Source organism: Myotis daubentonii, chromosome 3 (assembly GCF_963259705.1).
Source record: "Myotis daubentonii chromosome 3, mMyoDau2.1, whole genome shotgun sequence".
Lineage (NCBI taxonomy): Eukaryota > Metazoa > Chordata > Mammalia > Chiroptera > Vespertilionidae > Myotis > Myotis daubentonii.
The window spans coordinates 53,969,477-53,989,524 of record NC_081842.1 but is presented as its reverse complement, the minus strand read 5'-3'; the positions used below and the strand labels follow the sequence as shown (position 1 = coordinate 53,989,524).

The window sequence follows — 20,048 nt, the reverse complement described above, 5'->3', positions numbered from 1 at the left end:
CGTGAGTGGCAGACCAGGGACTGGAACTCAGGTCCCCTGAATCTGCACTGCCTACTCCCTCTCCATCCCCACAGGGCCTCCCTCCAGGTGTCTAGGAAGCAAAGGGTTGTCATGGCATCAAGAGGTAAGGCATCCCGGAAGGTTTGGAGGTCAAGAATGTCACTCTCAGATCGTTGTTCACAACAAGGTGCTATTGTATATGCAAAGCATCACAGTTTCTGGAAGGAATAGGGCAGGGACCAACCTTGGGGACCGACTGGTTACACCAGGTCCTTTGGGGGCATCAGGGCCTGGCATCAGGACTGTGACTGGTCAGATCTTTGGTCTTTGAGGGGAGAAGCGTGCCAGATTACCCAGAAAGTAAAGCAAGGGCTGTGGACAGGAGCGGCAGGGGTGGGAATTCTGGACGGGACGGAACGGGAGAGTCAGACTCTGTCCCAGCCCAGCTTCCCGGAGAGAAGGTGGAGCGGGGCCCGTCACCTACGGCCACGAGTTCTCCGTCGTGTTGTCGGGCTTCTCCCCCAGCTCTAGGATGTGAAGGCTGAGATGGTCCCTCCAAGCCCCGCTCAGCAGGGAGGACATGGCTGGTGGGTCCTCGAGGGTCAAGTGGGGAAACACAAGGGTCTCACTCTTGAGGGGAAAGCTGCACTTCTCCGTGGCAGGCCTGGTGGTGCCCGGCGTCACCACAAAAAGGCGGCAGAGCCACGGCCCACCGGCCACCTGGCAGGCCGGTTGTCTGGTGAAGTTGTTCAGGGTTTGGCACAGGACCGGATCCTCAGAACCACCCATTTCCATCACCTCCACGAGTGACCCCGGTGCTGGGAGGTGTAGGAGGTGCCGCGGGGGCATGTAGGTGTGGGTGAAGAGGAGAGTGTAGTGGGTAGGTACGTTTGGGAGCACAGGCGCATGAACCACCCGCTCCAGGTGCTCCAGGCCGGGCACGACGCCCCCCTGGTGCAGGCAGCCGAAGAAGAGGGCGCCCAGGGCATTGAAGAGGACCAGGGTGCCCTTGCAGGGCACAGGTTGAGTCTGTGGACTACAAAGCAGGACCAGGGGGACGAGAAGGGGGATCAGGAACCGAGCCTCCTGGTGGCTAAAGGCAGACAGCAGTGCTAGGGGCGTGAAGTAGAGGAGCAGGAGGTGAGAGCTGGGGCCGGGCAGCAGACTCCGGGCATCCCACACCCTCAGGGAGCGCATCTGTCCCAAGACCTGGCGGCAGACTCGCAGCTGTTGCCACCCAGCCCGCAGGGCCTGGGCGTGCAGCATCCCAAAGAGCAGGAAACCATTGACAGCCAGGTGCGTGAGCCGCCAATGCGTGCCGTGCCTCTCCAGGTTTTGAGGATCCAGGTTGTACTGCAAGAAGTTGGCAGGTGTCAGGACAAGGGCATTGGGTCTTCTAGTAAACGGGCTGGAGAAATACCAGCTGTCCGCAGCCACAAACACTGCTGCGGTGAGGGTGGCTCCTGGGAGGAGCCCCAGGGCTGCCTTGGTCAGTGACTTGAAGGCAGAGCTCGTGGCTCCACAAACGCCCCAGAGGAACACGGGAACCAGAGCGAAGGCCGGAAAGGTGGGCCGGTTGAAGAAGCCGGCAGCCACGATGGTCCCGAGAAGCCAGCTGTGCCACCACGAGCCTCGAGCAGGCTTCCCGGGTGCGGGGCTCTGAGCTACACGGGGCGACACCAGCACCAGCAGCCAGGCGAAGAGCAGTCCCTCGATGGCATTGGAGAAGGTCCTTGTGTAGAAGACCAGGGTGACATAGGAGCCAGACAGCAAGACCAGGGCGTTCCAGCGCTCCGCCCTCCACAGCGGGGCCAGGTGGTAGATGGCCATGTCCAGGGCAAAGGAGAGGGCAGTGAGGAGCAGCCGGGGCCCCACCAGCAGCGCATAGCCACTTACCAGGCCAGGCCACGGGCCCAATTCTTTCCAGATCTTGAGCAGCCAGAAGGCAAAGCCGGAGGTCAGCAGCGGGAAGACCACTGTGCGGCAGGCGCTGCTGGAATGAAACTCCCAGGGCCGGGCGGCCTCGACGTCCAGCATGTCCTCTGCGGAGAGAAGTGGGGGTGAGCCAGTCCCACGCTCAGGGAATACGGCAGACAATAACATTTCAGGATGGCCGCCTGGATCTTCCAGCCCCCTAGTGTGCACTCCCCGGATAAACCCTGGGACTGTGAAGACGATGGATTTTCCTCTTGTGATTAGTTTATGTCACGGGGGACAGCAGAACGTCAGACAGGGAGACAATGCAGATGGGCCTGACATAATCACACAAGCCCTTTAAAAGCAGAAAAGAACGTCAGAGATTCAGACCATTAGAACGATTTGATGCACCCTTGCGGCCTCAGATGGAGGGGCCATCGGCAAGGCGTGATCTAGGAGCCGAGATCAGCCCCTGGCTGACGTTTAGCAAGGAAGTGGGGGCTTTAGTCCCAGAGCTGAAATAAACGAAATTCTTCCAACATAAAGAATGAGCTTGGAAAGCAGATTTCCCCCCAGAGCTTCCAGACGAGAGCTCGGCCCGGCCATACTGTGATTTCAGCCCTGTGATGCCCTGAGCAGAGAGTCCATGCTGGACTTACAATTTACAGAGCGGGGACCTGGCAGGTTTAAGCTGCGGGGTTTGTGATGCTTGGTTATGCAGCACTAGAAATGAACGTAGGGGAGTCCAGCCCGTCTGAGGCCCCTCTGGGAAGGAACCATTCCTGGGATGTGAGGTGACAATGTGCCCTGGACAGGGGGTATGGGGAGGGTCAGGGGGAAGGTCCATTCCTCTCCTCAGAGTTTAAAGTCTCCAAAGGGAGGTAAAAACCCATCTCTGTAATTATGACTGTGTTCCAGGATAGGCAGCGTGAGAAAGGGAAAGGGGATGAGCAATGTGACTATGGTCAAAAGTGATTTTAGATTTGTCTATGATATTTAAATTTTTCATAAGAAGAATATATTCAAGCAGTACTTGTGTCATTAAAAGAATACTCGCTGCCTGAGTCTGGCCTGTGATCCTGCACCCCGTGTCCCAGAGCTCTGAGGGCTGGGGTGAAGGAAACAAACTCTTCATTTCTGCACCTCAACTCAGGCCCACAGCTTCTGATGCTCGATGACATTGCTGGTTTTGTTTAGGGCTCTTTGTTTCTCCTACTTATTCCTCCAGCCTTTTAGCCATTCTCTCTCTATGTCAAAAGGGAAACAGAAAAGCTAGGATCAGTTCAATCTGGCTGCTTTTCACTGGCTCTGTTTTTTTTTTTTTTTTTTAAAGAATTTTGTGAGTTTATTTGAGCCAATCTGTTGACAATTGCAACAGACTTTTTTTTTTTTTTAAATATATTTTACTGATTTTTTACAGAGAGGAAGGGAGAGAGATAGTTAGAAACATCGATGAGAGAGAAACATCGACCAGCTGCCTCCTGCACACCCCCCACTGGGGATGTGCCCGCAACCAAGGCACATGCCCCCCACCGGAATCGAACCTGGGACCCCCCAGTCCGCAGGCCGACGCTCCACCCACTGAGCCAAACCGGTTTCGGCACTGGCTCTGGTTTTTAAAAAAGTGTGGAGAGGAAGACTGGACCTTTCAAGTTAAATCCAGCATTGAGCCACGTGGCAGAAATGGCTAAATAGTCTCCCCAGTATCCACTCCCTCCTCCTTCTTCAGTGGGACGTTTGGTCAGGTTTGAAGGCTATATTTTTCAGCTTCCTTTGCAGGCTAGGAGTTGCCATGTGACGCATTCTGACTGATGGGATGGAGATGGTATGAGACTTTCAAAAATGCCCTGGAAGAGAGCAGGCATGCCCACCAGTGGCTGGAAAGACTTGGTTTCAGACTTGACGGCTGGAGCTCAAGCAGCCATATGGAAGCGAGAGGAGGAAGCCATGTGCCCCCAGCATCTGAGAACCCTTACGGTCCCTAGAACCGTCCTCATGATGTGCTCTATACCACCTGGTAGATAAATTCTAACAATGGAGCATCAGGTCTGGGTTCCCTCGGCCCTCATATAAAACCACAGAAGAAAAGTTTCCCAGTGGGCTGGGCAGAGGGTACCTGTGTGGGGAGCAACATGCTCAGGGGTGCGATGGCTTCCATCGAAGCAACAGGTGCTGGTTTGGCGTGGGGTTTGCTCTCCATCCTGTGCAGAGGGCTTTGCCCTGGCAGAGGGACCAGATCACATTTACAAAGAAAGGCTTCTGGGAGCACCTGTGTATCCTCAAGTGCTGCTAGATGCTGACTGAGCACTGTTCTCCACTCTCACTGGGCCAGGCTGAGGAGGGGAAATGATCCCTAGAGGGAGAATGATCCTTAAAGGATGAGATGCTGAAATGTCCCACTGCTGTTCAGGGACAGGAGTAGAAGGGAGTGGAGAGAAATATTCCAGAACTACTTTTTTGGTTAAAAAACAACAGCCTGGCCAGTGTGGTACAGTGGTTGGGTGTTGACCTGTGAACCAGGAGGTCACGGTTCAATTCCTGGTCAGGGCACATGCTGGGTTTTGGGCTGGATCCCCAGTGTGGGGTGTGCAGGAGGCATCCCATCAATAATTCTCTCATCATTGATGTTTCTATCTCTCTCTTCTCCCTTCCTCTCTGTGTAAGTTTTCCCAAGCGCTGAGGAAGCCTGCCGGAAGCCAGTTCCAGCATGTCAGCAGGGCTGGATCTGGAGTGGCAAGGGCATGTCCCCAAACCTGAAAAGGGATGATTGCTTGCTGCCAGACAGCTCAGGGCATCTTAATCTACATGTTATTGCCTCCTACTGGCCAAATACCTGAACAGCCACAGGCTAATTCTTCCAATCTGACAATGGACTCTGTATATGAAACCCTACCCTTTGAAGTGTATATCTCCACCTCACCACAGGACAAATTGCGTTAATAAAAAGCATGGGGTCCTGAGACAAGGAGATCTTAGTTTCTTTAGCGAGGCTCCTCTGACCCCCAAATGCCTTTCAAAATTATACTTCGTCCCTGGACTCTTTATTAAGTTACACACAGCCCTTCTCCAGATTGCTGAACCCTTCTTAATGCCAGAACAAGAACCCCGGCAGAAGCCCAACTCAAATCCTTCCCCGAGAAATACCAAACAGCTTTTCTTTTCAGTAACCTCTACTGTTGGTCCAAACAGGAAAACACCAAAGAGGCCGGCATTTCATGAGTATCATCCAGAAGGTCGGTGTCACCCTCAGGAAGGAGATGCGAGGTCCCCACTCGCAAGTTCTCCCCCCAGAGGGGCTCACTGGTTTTCTGCTCATCTGCCCAGCCATGTGTCTCCCTCCCCCTGGACATCCAACCAGCTCCAACCCAGACTTTGCTGGGACGTATCCCAGCCACACACGGGGCGCTTTACCTGCCATCACCTCCGGTGACTGGAAGAACTCATCTGGGTGCACGTAGCCTGTCTGTGGAAGGACACACCACACCAGGCGGAGCAGGCTGAGGCTGCCCCACAGCACCCGGGGTGACATCTTCAGATCAAGGCGCTGCCAAGGCATCGGGCTGAGAGCCTAGAGATACTTCTCAGGATACACTCTGGAGCCACAGATCTGCATCTGCTGAGGGCAGCGTTCGTCAGTTATTATCATGTTCAATCATCTGAACAAGCTCTAAGGCAGCGGTTCTCAACCTTCCTGATGCCCCGACCCTTTAATACAGCTCCTCATGTTGTGGCGACCCCCGTTTCATGGTTACAAATTGAACATAATTAAAGCATAGTGATTAATCACAGAAACAATATGTAATTATATATGTGTTTTCTGATGGTCTTAGGCGACCCCTGTGAAAGGGTCGTTCAACCCCCAAAGGGGTCGCAACCCCCAGGTTGAGAACCGCTGCAAAGGGATCTGTGTAAAATTAAAATGGTAAGACTAACAGCTGCTATCCACTAAGTGCCTGTTAAGCGCCAGGAAGATTACACTCATATCTCATTGAATCTTTGCCACAGTCTGGGACAGTGCGTCTCATGGTCTCCATTTCACAGATAGGGGAGCTGAGACCTGTTGAGTAACCTGTTACTTGCTAGTCATATTTACTAAGCATCTAAATATAACATTTGCGAGTAGGATCAGGGTGCCCTCCGAATCTGGGTCTCACAGCCCCAGTCCTGTTCACAGCTCCTATCCACAGGCAAGCATGCAGCCTGTCTCTTGCAATTCTATAAGTTCTATAACGATTACTCATTTATTACAGCCCTTTGTATTCAGCATGTCTATCGAAATAAACCCACGTTTCTATGAAAATTGAAGCTTTTGTGTGTTTTTTTGCGGCCCCCATAAACTTAAACCTTGTTTCTGTGGCCCGTGTTAGCCTTTGCGTTTGACAGGCTTGCTTTAGAAAGTGATGAGAACTCACTGCTAGGGTCTCTCCCCTCCCATTCATATGTTGAAATCCTGAAGCCTGATGTAATGGCATCAGAAAGTGGGGCCTAGAGGGGGGGTGATTAGGTCATGAGGTCATCAGAAAGTGGGGCCTAGAGGGGGGGTGATTAGGTCATGAGGGCGGAGCCATCACGAATGGGATAGTGTTTTCATAAATGGGCCTCCACAGTGCCCCCTCACCCCGTCTACCACGTGAGGACACAGCCAGAAGCCACTGGCTGTGAACCAGGAAGAGGCCCTTCACCAAGCTGCTGCCTGGATCTTGGACTTCCCACCCCCCAGAGCTGTGAGAAATAAATATCTCTTGTTTATAAGCCGCCCAGCCCAAACAGACAAAGACCTTGCTCATATAACACCTCTTGCTAGGGATTCTCACTTCCTGGATTCAAAGAGGAAGGGGAATCCAGGCCGTTGCTTGGTGGACCTATCCACCAGCACCCACATGCCACCTCTGGTGAACGGAAAAACAAGCTGGACAACACGTTTGTCACTTCTTCAAAAATGGTGACCCTTTCCTGACTTCTCAGCTTTGAAATGTTAAAGCAGCGGTCGAACGACCCTTTCACAGGGGTCGCCTAAGACCATCCTGCATATCAGATATTTATGTTAAGATTCATAACAGTAGCAACATTACAAGTTATAAAGTAGCAATGAAAATAATTTTATGGTTGGGTCACAACATGAGGAACTGTATTTAAAGGGCCAGAAGGTTGAGAACCACTGTGTTAAAGCCTGACCTTAAACAACTGTTGTTCTCAGGTGTGATACATCATAATGAACAAGGCCAAGTAAAGCAACAGAACCGGAATCTGGCAGATGTCCACAAGGACATCTTGATACCGTGGACGAAAAGGGGTGCTTTAATAAGTTACAAATTCCTGCCCATTGCTCTTGTGCATCCAGTTTAACGCCTTTGAAATGTCAGAAGCGGTACCCCTCCGAGATGTATCCACCCTCAAGAGAGCCTAATCTTGTTAATTGTCCTGTAATCTGATCCCCGCTTTGCTTTCTCCCACCTTCGCTTAATCTTCCTTTAATCCCTCCCTAATTCCAAATGCATAAAAGAAACTGCAAACTGTCACTTATCTTGAGCATCTTACTTTCTGCCAATTGTCAGTTTGGCTCAAATAAAATATAAACATTATTTACAGGTTTAGCCCTGGCCAGTGTGGCTCAGTGGGTTGGGCGTCATCCTGTGCACCAAGAGGTTGCCGGTTCTATTCCTGGTCAGGGCATATCCTACCTTGTGGCTTCCATCCCCAGCAGAGGGCATGCAGGAGGCAGCCAGTCGATGTTTCCTAAACCTCAGGTTCCTCATCAGGAAAGTCAGATAACAATATAAACCTCTCGGGATTGAGGGAGAATTAAAGAGCTGACTCATGGATGGCACTTAGTGCTCGGAGCTTGCACGTATAAGCGATCAATCTGAGGTTGCCATTGCTGCTTTTAGTAGAGGCACAAATAATGAAATCCTGGCTGCTTCAGACACGCTAGGTCCTCAGTGGTTCTCAACCTTCTGGCCCTTTAAATACAGTTCCTCATGCTGTGACCCAACCATAAAATTATTTCTGTTGCTACTTCATAACTGTAATGTTGCTACTGTTATGAATCGTAATGTAAATATCTGATATGCAGGATGTATTTAGGCGACACCTGTGAAAGGGTCGTTCGACCCCCAAAGGGGTCGCAACCCACAGGTTGAGAGGAGATCCTCAAAATGGCACTTCCACTGGCTATGAAGATAAATAGGATTTGGTTAGTATAACTATTAGCATAGGTAGCTAGTTAGTTAGGAAGAGAGCAAATGGAATTGACCGTTAAGCTTAATTCATTAGGGAACTGAATTAGACATGGAGCCTGATTCACCAGGAAGCCACAGCATTCACAGGGTTCCTAGGTTAACAGCCTCATTCTCCACTGGTCATTAGTCGCGATAACCGGATAACCGAAGGAGGAATAAAAACAGCAGGGGAGCCTGGCCAGTGTGGCTCAGTTGACTGAGCATCCTCCCATGTCACCAGTTCGATCCCAGTTAGGGCACATGCCTGGGTTGTGCGCTCGATCCCCAATAGGCACCTGCAGGAGGCAGCTAATCAATGTTTCTCTCTCATCGATGTCCCCCCCCCACTTCCTCTCTCTCTAAAATCAATAAAAACATATTTAAGCCCAGCTGGCGTGGCTCAGTGGTTGAGCATTGACCTGTGATCTAGGAGGTCATTGTTCGATTCCCCATCAGGCTCAGTCCCCAGTGTGGGGCATGCAGGAGGCAGCTGATAAATGATTCTCTCTCATCATTGATGTTTCTATCTCTCTCTCTCCCTCTCCCTTCCTCTCTGAAATCAATAAAAAATATATATATTAAAAAAAAGAATCAGGTTAAATAATGGCATGGAACTCTGGAAGGTCCAGGAAAGGGATTGGTTACGGGGAGGATCCAGCACAAGTCCAGGAAAACCAAAAAAGTAGGTTGCATAGTTTGAAAGAAAGCCTGCTCGTTGCCCCCAAACCAAGAAATTACATACAGAGGATTATCAGGGATCTCAGGGCAGTTGCAACTAGAGAGTGCCTGCCCTCTACGTCCCGAGAGTGCGTTATTTCCCTTCACCCCAATAAATCTTGTCACTACACATCAACTGCTCCCAGCCATGCGCCCTTTGAAATTCCTTTCTTCTGATACCTAAAGAACTCATTCTCATCGGCAACACCACTGCCTAGACCAGGGGTGGGCAAACTTTTTGACTCGAGGGCCACAATGGGTTCTTAGATTGGACCGGAGGGCCGGAACAAAAGCATGGATGGAGTGTTTGTGTGAACTAATATAAATTCAAAGTAAACATCATTACATAAAAGGGTACGGTCTTTTTTTTTTTAGTTTTATTCATTTCAAAAGGGCCAGATCCCGCCCGCGGGCCGTAGTTTGCCCACGGCTGGCCTAGACACATTTATGCATGTAGCTCAAGCTTTTCTCTAAGAACAGGACTTTTACTCTGTGATTAGAATAACATACCGAACCCACTGCACTGACTGGGGACACAAACCCAGCCCGCCCTGCGCCGGCGTGGGTAGTTACAGGACAAGCTTCGGCTGTGAGTCTGCACTGCTTTCCCGCTGCAGCAACAGAAGAAATTCAGCAAGGGGACACCTGTTTAGTCCCCCATCGATTCCTCCTTTCCCAGGTAACAGGATTCAGAATTCCCACCGCGAGCTGCATGCCTCACCCCATACCACCAGTTTTCAGTGATAAAATTATAATAGAGACCTTCACCTGGACAGAAATCAGAAGGGCCTGTGGGAGGATTGCTCTGGTGGTCCAGGGTGAGCATGTGGTCCTTATACAGCTGTACATGTTCTTCATGCACGTGCCTTGCCATGTCTGCACGTATTGGATTGCAATCTTCTCTTTTTATTATTTAAAAAAAAATATGGTTGATTTCAGAGAGGAAGGGAGAAGGAGAGAGAGATGGAAACATCAATGATGAGAGAAAATCATTGATTGGCTGCTTTCTGCATGCCCCACGCTGAGGATCGAGCCTGCAACCCAGGCATGTGCCCTGACCAGGAATTGAACTGTGACCTCCTGGTGTATAGGTCAATGTTCAACCACTGAGCCATGCTGGCCAGGCGCTTTTTCTTGAATAAATCCTTTTGGTGATGGAATACATAGTTGACTTTAAAAAAAAATTAAATCTTTATTGTTGAAAGTATTACATATGTCCCCTTTTCCCCCCATTGACCCCTTCTAGCCCGCCCCCACGCCCACCCCAGGCCTCCACCACCTCCACCACCTTCCCTCTGCAATTCTGCAGTCAGTTCTATGCTTCTGTGTCTCTGGATCTGTTTTGTTCATCAGTTTATTTGTTCATTAGATTCCACATATGAGTGCGATCATGTGATACTTGTCTTTCTCTGACTGGCTTATTTCCATGCTGTCTCGAAGGGTAAGAGATCCTTCTGGTTTACTGCTGCATAGTATTCCATGGCATACGAATTCCTTATATGAATTCTTTTCCTGCTTACTTCTTTTAAAAATTAAAAATTCCAATTATAGTTGACATTCAGTATTATATTAAATATTGTGTATAAGATAGTGGTTAGACATTTATATACTTGTGAACTGTATTCCCTATGTTGTACTTTATATCCCCATGATTATTCTGTAACTGCCAGTTTGTACTTCCTAATCCCTTCACCTTTTTCACCCGGCACTCTACTCCCCCTCCCATCTGGCAACCATTAGTCTGTTCTCTGCATCTATGAGCCTGTTTCTGTTTTCTGTGCCACTTTTGTGGTTTGTTTTTTAGATTCCACATCTAAGAGAAACCACACAGCATCTGTCTTTCTCTATCTGACCCACTTCAGCCCGCACAGCACCCTGCAGGTCCATCGGAGTTGTCACCAATGGCGAGCTTTCTCTTTCTTTCTTTCTTTCTTCCTTTCTTTCTTCCTTTCTTCCTTCCTTCCTTCCTTCCTTCCTTCCTTCCTTCCTTCCTTCCTTCCTTCCTTCCTTCCTTCCTTCCTTTCTTTCTTTCTTTCTTTCTTTCTTTCTTTCTTTCTTTCATTTTTAAATTAAATCTTTATTGTTCAGATTATTACAGTTGTTCCTCTTTTCCCCCCCGATAGCTCCCCTCCACCCGGTTCCCACCCCACCCTCTGCCCTTACCCCCACCACCCACAGTCCTCATCCATAGGTGCACAATTTTTGTCCAGTCTCTTCCCACACCCCCCCACACCCCTTTCCCCCCCGAGAATAATCAGTCCACTCCCTTTCTATGCCCCTGATTCTATTATATTCACCGGTTTATTCTGTTCATCAGATTATATATTCACTTGATTTTTAGATTCACTTGTTAATAGATGTGTATTTGTTGTTCACAATTTGTATCTTTACCTTTTTCTTCTTCTTCCTCTTCTTAAAGGATACCTTTCAGCATTTCATAGAATACTGGTTTGGTGGTGATGAACTCCTTTAGCTTTTTCTTATCTGTGAAGCTCTTTATCTGACCTTCAATTCCGAATGATAGCTTTGCTGGATAAAGTAATCTAGGTTGTAGGTCCTTGGTAGTCATCACTTTGAATATTTCTTGCCACTCCCTTCTGGCCTGCATAGTTTCTGTTGAGAAATCAGCTGACAATCGTATGGGTACTCCCTTGTAGGTAACTGACTTTCTTTCTATGGCTGCTTTTAAAATTCTCTCTTTGTCTTTTGCTCTTGGCATTTTAATTATGATGTGTCTTGGTGTGGTCCTCTTTGGGTTCCTTTTGTTTGGGGTTCTCTGCGCTTCCTGGACTTGTAAGTCTATTTCTTTCACCAGGTAGGGGAAGTTTTCTGTCATTATTTCTTCAAATAGGTTTTCAATATCTTGCTCTCTCTCTTCTTCTGGCACCCCCATAATTCGTATGTTGGTATGCTTGAAGCCGTCCCAGAGGCTCCTTACACTATCTTCATATTTTTGGATTCTTTTTTTTTTGTTTTTCCGGTTGGGTGATTTTTGCTTATTCGGATTTCAAATCTTTGATTTGATTCTTGTGATCCTCTAGTCTGCTGTTGGAACTCTGCATAATATCCTTTATTTCAGTCAGTGTATGCTTAATTTCTAGTTGGTCCTTTTTCATAACCCCAAGGGTCACTCTAGATTTCTTGAGGGTCTCACTAAATTTATCGGCGGTTTCTAGAAAATTCTTGAAAAACCTTAAAAGTGTGGTTTTGAACGCTATATCCAGTCGTTTGCTTTCCTCCATTTCTGTCATTTGTAACCTGTTTCTTTGTCTCTGCATTTTTTATGCTTCCCTGTGTTGGTAGAGTGGCTTTGTGTGCTAGGTGTCCTATAGGGCCCAGTGGCTCAGCCTCCCCAATTACCTGAGGTGGACACTCTTGGTGCACCCCTTTGTGGGCTTTGTGCACAGTCTTGTTGTAGTTAAGCCTTGATTGTTGTAGGTATCACTGGGAGGAATTGACCTCCAGGCCAATTGGCAGTGAGAATCAGCTGTGTCTGCAGTGGGAGAACTTCTGAGCTGGAGATACTCTTCTGGGGCAAGACTTGCTTCAGTGGGGCTTTGGTGTTCACTGAGTCTGCCCCCTGAGTGTGTCCCTTGTGGATCTGAGGAGTTGTAATCTGGATGGTCCCACTCTGACCACTGGGTACACTGGCTCTTGGATCTCTAAGGAGGTGCTAATTTAGCCTCTGCCTGAGGCTACCCAGCAGGAGCTATGGAGAGATTCCTCTTCTTTGTTTGGGGTTTGGAGGTGCCCAGATGAGGCCCAGCTGTGAAGCAATGCAAGCTGCTGTGGGGACCTTGGGCCTTCTTTTGAAAGTTCAGGGTCTCTCTGACCCAGCTACAGTTTGTTAGGTAATTTTCAGATTGCAAAGGGCCAGGCCTTTCATATGCAAAAGCCCCTGAGCACAGCTTGGGTGGGGCGGGGTCTCAGGTGATCAACAGGGCGGAGCAAGCAGCTATGGCTGTTCCTCAGTCCTATCCTAAGAGGCCCCAAGTCTCAGTGTCCTGGTAATCACTGCAAGCACCTCTGAGAGAAAGCCGCCCTCCAGTTCTGCCCGATGCCTGACAGTCCAGTTTCTCTCCGTATGAGTCTGGGTCCCCAGAGACTCACCCGGAACTGGAGTTCAGAGTAGTCGGGAGCTTGAGACTCCCTCCCAATTCAAAAAGACAACCGTGTCCTCAGCTGCCAGCCCTTTCGGCGTGCACCTCCGTACCTCTGCACTTTACTTCCGCTCCTCCTCTGAGTCTCAGTGCTTTTCTCCTTCCTTCTAGTTGTAGAATTTCCACTCAGCCAGCCTTCCTATAGTTCTGGATGATGTTCGTTTTGTCTTTTAGTTGTACTTTTGAAGTGGTTTTGCGAGGCAGCAATTTCCGGTGTTTACCTATGCCGCCATCTTGGTTTCTCTCCGGCAAGGTTTCTTTCTCATGGCTGAGTGGAATTCCATTGCATATATGTACTCATCTTCTTTATCCAATCGTCCATCAGTGGGCTCTTAGGGTGCTTGCATATCTTGGCTATTGTACATGAAATGTCCTTCTTTGTCTCTCGTTGGAGCCTTTGTTTTAAAGTCTATTTTGTCTGATGTAAGTATTGCTACCCCAGTTTCTTTTTAATTTCCATTTGCATGAAATATATTTTTCCATCCCTCTACTTGTGTCTTTTGATCTGAAGTGGGTCGCTTGTAGGTATTACATGTATGGGTCTTGTTTTCTTCTCCATTCAGCAAACCTATGTTTTTAAAATTTTTATTATTAATTATAGTTTATATTATATTAATATTACAATTCAATATTATTTTGAATCACCATGTCTTTGAATTGGAGCATTTAATCTATTTCCATTTAAAGTAATTATTGATAGGTAGGTAGCTATTGCTATTTTATTATTCATATTTTTAAATCTCCCCTCCTCCCCCCTTTTTCTTCTTAAAGAAGTTCCTTTAACATTTCTTGCAAACCTGGTTTGGTGGTGATGAACTCCTTTAGCTTTTTCTTGTCTGTGATTTTTTGCTGACTTCTGTACTGCGTTCTGGCCATGTGGTGTCCGAGGTGGCTGTCGGCAATGGGCTGCTGCCAGGAGGAAGTTAGTCACATGCTGAAAGAGCAGCACTGCTGGCTGGCTGGGCAGGGGACCTGGGCAGACTCTGAGATGAGCACCCTCCCCCTGTGCTTGTCCCCACAGCCTTGCAGAGCTTCTCAGTTAGTCGACAACCAGCAATGCCACCCCAGCAAAACTCCATCCTGCACCCCTGCTTTTCTTTGACCATGAGTCTCATAAGCTGATTTCACCCACCCACTCCATGCCATCGGCCCCTTGTTGCCCTTCTCCTGGACCATGTGGTCCCAAGGCCTCAGTCTCAAATCTGGTCACCCTTTGAGTCCAGACACTTGCTTCCCTTCCCTTCCACAAGAACATAATAAAGAAAAACAAACAAAGAAAAAGACAATGACTAGCAGTCTATCTTCTCTGTTGTTCCTTTCAGGTAAGCACCCCCTCTGGAGGGCTGTGTGCTTCAGAGGAGGCAGTTCAGAGCCCAGCTCCAAACCAGGAGGCGAGTCCTCACTGGTAATCCACATCCTTCGTTATTGATGGGCGTGGGAAGGTGTATTTAATACTGGTCTCACCAGTGGGACTTGGTGGAAAGCCTGCTGGGGGACTTCTGGAAAGAGTTCTCTGATCTTAGAAAAAGATGCCCATGCAAAGCAAAACCGCTTCAAATCCACGAGGACGGCTAGAATCAAAAAGCAGATCACAGCAAATGTTGGTCACGGTTTGGAGAAGTCAGAGCCCTCCTACATGACTGGTGGGAATGGAAGAAAGGTACAGCCACTTGCCCAACAGCCTGGGAGCTCCTCCAATCATTCAATACCGTTACCACATTCCTAGCTATATACCGAGGGAAGTGAAAGCATTATGCTCACACTAAACTTATGCACAAGTGCTTATAGCAGCATTATTCATGACGGCCAAAAAGTGGAAACAACTCAAACGTTCAACAAAGGAATGGACGCTAACATACCACCCCTCCATACCACGCAGTAGCATTGGCCCCTCCTCTCTTCTGCGTAGTTTCTCACTTCAGCGCCTTGGCTCACGCGGCTCTCTTTGCTGGCTGTGCTTATAACGTGGAGGCTAAAACCAGCTTTGGCATCGACTAGGCCTGACTTCAAATCCTTGCTGTCACTTGCTCATGGCGGAAGAGCACTTAATCTCTTTGAACCCCATTTTTTCCGCCATAAAATGAGGATAACAATGGCACCGGCTTCAGGCTGTTGTGAAATGAAATGATTGTAAAAAGCAAACACAACAAGTGGTTTCTTGGATTATCTATTTTGCTTCCGCTGCCGAGGCCCAGAGAAGCCCGCCTTAACTCTATTTCCGCAGGACCCTGTGCCGGGCTTCGCACTTGGGGGCGCACTGACCTGTGTGACTGACGTCCCCCAGGTCTGGGATCCATTCGGATTCGGCAGCCCCTCGAGTCCACCTGGATAGGCCCACTGCGGGGCCAGGGTCCAGGACAGGGTCGGAGGAGGTGGGGACACAGCGGGGCCCTGAATTGAACAAGTGCGGGCTTTCTCCCGCCCGAGACCAGCCCGCTGCTCATCCCGAGGCCTGGCCGGAGCGGTGGTCCCTGTGCCTGCTCCCCAAGGGCGCCCCGGGGGCGGGGCCAACCCCGCGGGGCGTGGCCACTACTCACCTCCACCGGGTCCAAATCCAGCGGTTGCCCCGGCCGCCGGGGTCGGTCTCCGAGGGCTGCGGAGCGGGAGGCTTGAGAATCAATGGATGGCTCCCGGGGCCGCGGGGACTCGGCTGTGCGGCAGGGGCGCGGGTGCTGATGACCACAGGGGCGCGCCGCGCGCGCGTGCGGGGCTGTGTGAGGGCAGGCGGCAGGGAGGGACCACCTCGGGGCAGGGGTACCGCGAAGAGGAAACCACTGCGTCGGGCGCGGGGAGCGGGGGAGCTCGGGAAGAGATGACATCAGTGCGGCGAGAAGACGGTAGGGAGACCGCCTGCCTGGCCGCCTGGCCGAATCCGAGGGCCCCACCTTCCTCCCGCGCCCGCTGAGCGCGCAGCGCCGGGGCGCTCTGGGGACCCCGCTGGGAACCACTGTGATCCGGAATGGCAGCCATCGCGTGGTGGCAACTTCGTGACAAAGCTGCTGGGTCGTCGCTTCCTGGGGAGGGCGGCAGGTCCCAGGTGCGACCCTTTCCCGGATCCGGCATTTGGAGCAGGGTTTTATTTATTTTTATTTTTGTTAATTCTCACCGGAGGATATTTTTCCATTGATCTTTTAGAAAGAGTGGGAAAGAGAAGGAAAGACAGAGCGAAATATCGATGTGAGAGAAACACATCGATTGGTTGCCTCCTGCAGGAGCCTGGACCAGGGCCTGCAATCAAACCCGGGACCCTTTGGTCTGCAGGCCGAGGCTCTATCCATTCAGCCAAACCGGCTAGGGCAGGGTTTTTAATATATATTTTTATTTTTATATAGTTTTATTGATTTCAGAGAGGAAGGGAGAGAGAGATAGAAACATCAATGCTGAGGGCAAATCATTGATCGGCTGCCTCCCGCACGCCCCCTATTGGGGATCAAGCCTGCGACCACCGCATGTGCCCTTGATCAGAATCGAACCTGGGACCCGCAGGCCAATTCTCTATCCACTGAGCCAAACCAGCTATAGCTAAAACATATTTGTATTAATTTCAAAGAGAGGGAGGGAGAGGGAGAGAGAAACATCAATGATGAGATTAATTAATAGGCTGCCTCCTGCACGCCCCTTACTGGGGATGAGTCTGCAATCTGGGGATGTGCCCCAGGGGGAATAAAAGGTGACCTGCTGGTTCATAGGCCATTGCTCAACCACTGAGCCACAGCAGCCAGCGGGGCTGGAGCAGGTTTTAAAGACTGCAGGGGGTGGGAGTGTGGGAGAAGGGGGGAGGGTCCCTGCACAACAGCATTGGAAGGTCTGACCGTGGCCGCCTCCTTTTTCTGGCAGTCCAAACGAACCCCTGTTTATCCTTTGATTAACAGAGATTGCAAAGGAGCATTAACACACAGGGGAGGGTGGAAGAGAGTAAGTTTTCTCTATGAACTGGCCTACAGCACTTAACCATCCATGACCTCGGTTCCCATCTGCAAAATGGGAACTCTGCTCTGTAGGGGGGAGTTTTGCAGTGTTAATAGTTGTTTGTTTTTTAAGTATATTTTCATTGATTTTAGAGAGAGAGACAGGAAGGGGGAGGGAGAGAGAAATATCTATTGGTGGCCTCCTGCATGGCCCACCACTGATATTGGGGATTGAGTCCGCAATCCAGGCATGTGCCCTGACTGGGAATCAAACTGGCAACCTCTGGGTGCATGGGATGACGCTCAACCACCTGAGCCACAGGGGCCAGGTCTTTGTTAATAGTTTTGACAGTGGCTCCCTGAGGCAAAGATGTCTGTGGTGAAGAATGACAGTGAGGGACGCCCTCCTTAAGGACAGCTGCAATAGTCCTTTCCATTTTGTGCATCCCATGCAAAGGCCCAGACAGCCACTGACCAAAGCAAGGTTGGTGCTGGCCCGCATGTTTGCCTGGAGCATCCTTGGTGACAGAGCTTTTGCCTTTGTCTGTGCCCCCATGAGACTCCTGGGCAAGGAGGCCATTCTCTCATCCTGGGAGGAGGAACATGGGGTGGGAGAGTGACTTCATGGGACTCCCAGGCAGGCCCTTGCATGACCACTCCCTTAAACATTAACATCTAGGGCAGTGGTTCTCAACCTTCCTAATTCCGTGACCCTTTAATTACAGTTCCTCATGTTGTGGTGACCACCAATTTCATTGTTACAAATTGAACATAATTAAAGCATAGTGATTAATCACAAAAACAATATGTAATGATATATGTGTTTTCCAATGGTTTTAGGCGACCCCTGTGAAAGGGTCGTTCGACTCCCAATGGGGTCGCGACCCACAGGTTGAGAACCGCTGATCTAGGGATAACATCTAGGCCTCAGTAGTGTTTCAGTTCCAGGCCCAGAACAGCAGCAAAACCAGACAGCAAGGCCATGGCTGACATCAGGACCAGCTGCATTGCCGCATGAACCCCTGCCCAATCAGTAAAGACCAGGACCCCAAAGGACACACGTGGAAAGCTGATGATATTCTATTGGGATGCACCCTGAGACCCCCAGCTAAATACCCTCCAGCTGAGGGCCCAGCATGGGTCTCTACGGAGCATCCTTCTCCAGGCTCCTTTTCCTCGACTCTCTTTCTCCTAAGCTCCAAGGCCCCTTCTTTCGCCTGTCACTTGTTTCTTGGGCCCATTTCTTCTACAGCTCCCTTCTTCTACCTGTGACTTCCCAAATAAATGTTCTTTTATAGTTTGAACCTTGGCTCTGAATCCTTTTAGCTAGAACTCAAATACCCAGGTTGCTGAACCCAGGTCCAATGGCCGGGAACATTCCGGTGCTCCTTTCGTTGCCAACAGGAGGGCAGGCCTGGCCTAAGTGTAACCCGCAAGGCCCGAACGGAGACTCTTCTCCGCTAAAACAACGTGAACCCATCTGCTCTCACAGGCTTCCTGCTCAGCTCTTTGCAGCGTCTTTTGGATTCATCCTAACAGGGACCCTGGGAGGTAGCATTATACTCCCATTTTATAGATGGGGAAAGTAAAGTTCTGAAAGTGACCACGAAGGCCCGCCCACAGCAGGAGAGGATTCAAGTCTAGGCCTTCGTCCAGGTCCCTAAAGTGGAGTTTACCTACAGCCTCCCTTCCCCAGAAAAGTCGCAGCAGGTCTCCAGTCTCCTTTAGCCTGGGGCAAGTCAGTGCTGCGGTCCGCGGCCTGGTTTGGGGAAAGTTACGTGTGAGAATGTGTGGGAGCCCATAGCTCCCCTGCCTGCCTCCCTGGCTCTCGCATCTGCTGGCAAGAGGGCAGCTAGCGAAGGCAGGAATAGGAACAATTACCTTCCCCCCTACCTCCCGCGCGCCCCCCCCCCCCCCCCCCCCCAGTCTTGACCTCCTTTAACTCCTCCCGAGCTGCTCGGGGCCGACTCACCCTCGCGCTGCCTCTGGGAGGCACCTGCGGCGCTGGCGGCGTCTGCACCCGGGCGAGAGCCTGCCCTGCGGGTGGTGGGCCGGGAGCCGCCGGGAGCCGCCGGGACCAGAGGGCCAGAGTCGGGAGGCGTCGACGCGGCCTCCTCTCTGCAGGGTCCAGGGAAGTTCGCAAGCTCTGCAGTGCGCCAGGCGGGGCGGAGGAGAGGGCTGGGGACCAGCGAGCCAGCGGGCGGGCGGGGCTGCCCCAAGGCGTCGCCCGGGTCCGGTTGCGGGCGGTGGCCACGGGTGAGGGAGATGATGGGGGGGGCCCCTGGGCCGTGGGGCCGTGTCCCCGGGGCAGTGACTGCTCCCTCCCCTCTCCGCATTCCAGCCCATTCCCCGAGCAGGCCCCCCCTTGGCGAGCCGGGGCTGGTGAGTCGCCTTTTAGCACTGGGGACAATTAAGCCATTAATCTAGGCCACGCTTCTGTTGTCATTCAAAAGAAAAATATTTAGTTCTATGTGGGTGGGGGCTTGCTGAAGCTCAGATGACCTGCTTCTCTGAGTGGAAGGAGGTGGGGGAGGACTGAGGCGCCGGCCTGGTTCCAGGAGCGGAGCCAGAGCGCGGGCTCTGTTACACCCGCAGCCGCCGGCCGCTGCGCGTTTGTGCTGGGAGCGGTCCTGGGCGGGCACGGCTTCCCTCTGCAAATGTGGGGCTCGTGGCCGCCCCGCGTCCATGTGGGTCCTACCCCAGCCCGGTGGCTGACGGACAGAAGGTAGTGGCCCGCGGAGCACGACACTGCCCTCTGGCGGGGAAATGTTTCTCTACGCCTCTTGCTGAGGCTGACTTGGCGCGGAGTAGAACATCCCTCCCTCCTTCCAAAATCAATGTTTTTTTTTTTGAAGGGTCTTGAGCAGAACCCCTTCCCCTATGTTCTCCATTATGCTTCACAGCAGCCCTCACATTAAAAAAAAAACACACCACAAAAACACACTACTTTAGCCAGACCTGTGTGGCTCAGTGGTTGAGCGACGAACCAGGGGGTCACAGTTAGATTCCTGGTCAGAGCACATGCCCCGTTGGGGGCTCCATCCCCAGTAGGGGGCGTGCAGGAGGCAGTCGATCAATGATTCACTCTCATCTTTAATGTTTCTATCTCTCTCCCTCCCTCTCCCTTC

At 50.8% G+C, this 20,048-nt stretch overlaps 1 protein-coding gene across 2 annotated transcripts; it reads right to left on the bottom strand.

The window, feature by feature from the left end:
* Positions 1–173: 173 nt before the first annotated feature.
* On the bottom strand, positions 174–19,788 carry PIGZ (phosphatidylinositol glycan anchor biosynthesis class Z). 2 transcript variants are annotated; one of them, XM_059687488.1, is made up of 3 exons: positions 18,893–19,788; positions 5,329–5,533; positions 174–2,042 (listed from the first exon to the last, which is right to left on the bottom strand). In XM_059687488.1, exons 2-3 carry the CDS (start codon positions 5,471–5,473, stop codon positions 481–483), a joined length of 1,707 nt encoding a protein of 568 aa, XP_059543471.1. In that variant the 5' UTR covers positions 5,474–5,533; positions 18,893–19,788; the 3' UTR covers positions 174–480. The 2 variants fall into 2 exon arrangements, with proteins under 2 accessions (XP_059543471.1, XP_059543470.1); XM_059687487.1 differs by having other exon boundaries at positions 5,329–5,530.
* Positions 19,789–20,048: the final 260 nt, after the last annotated feature.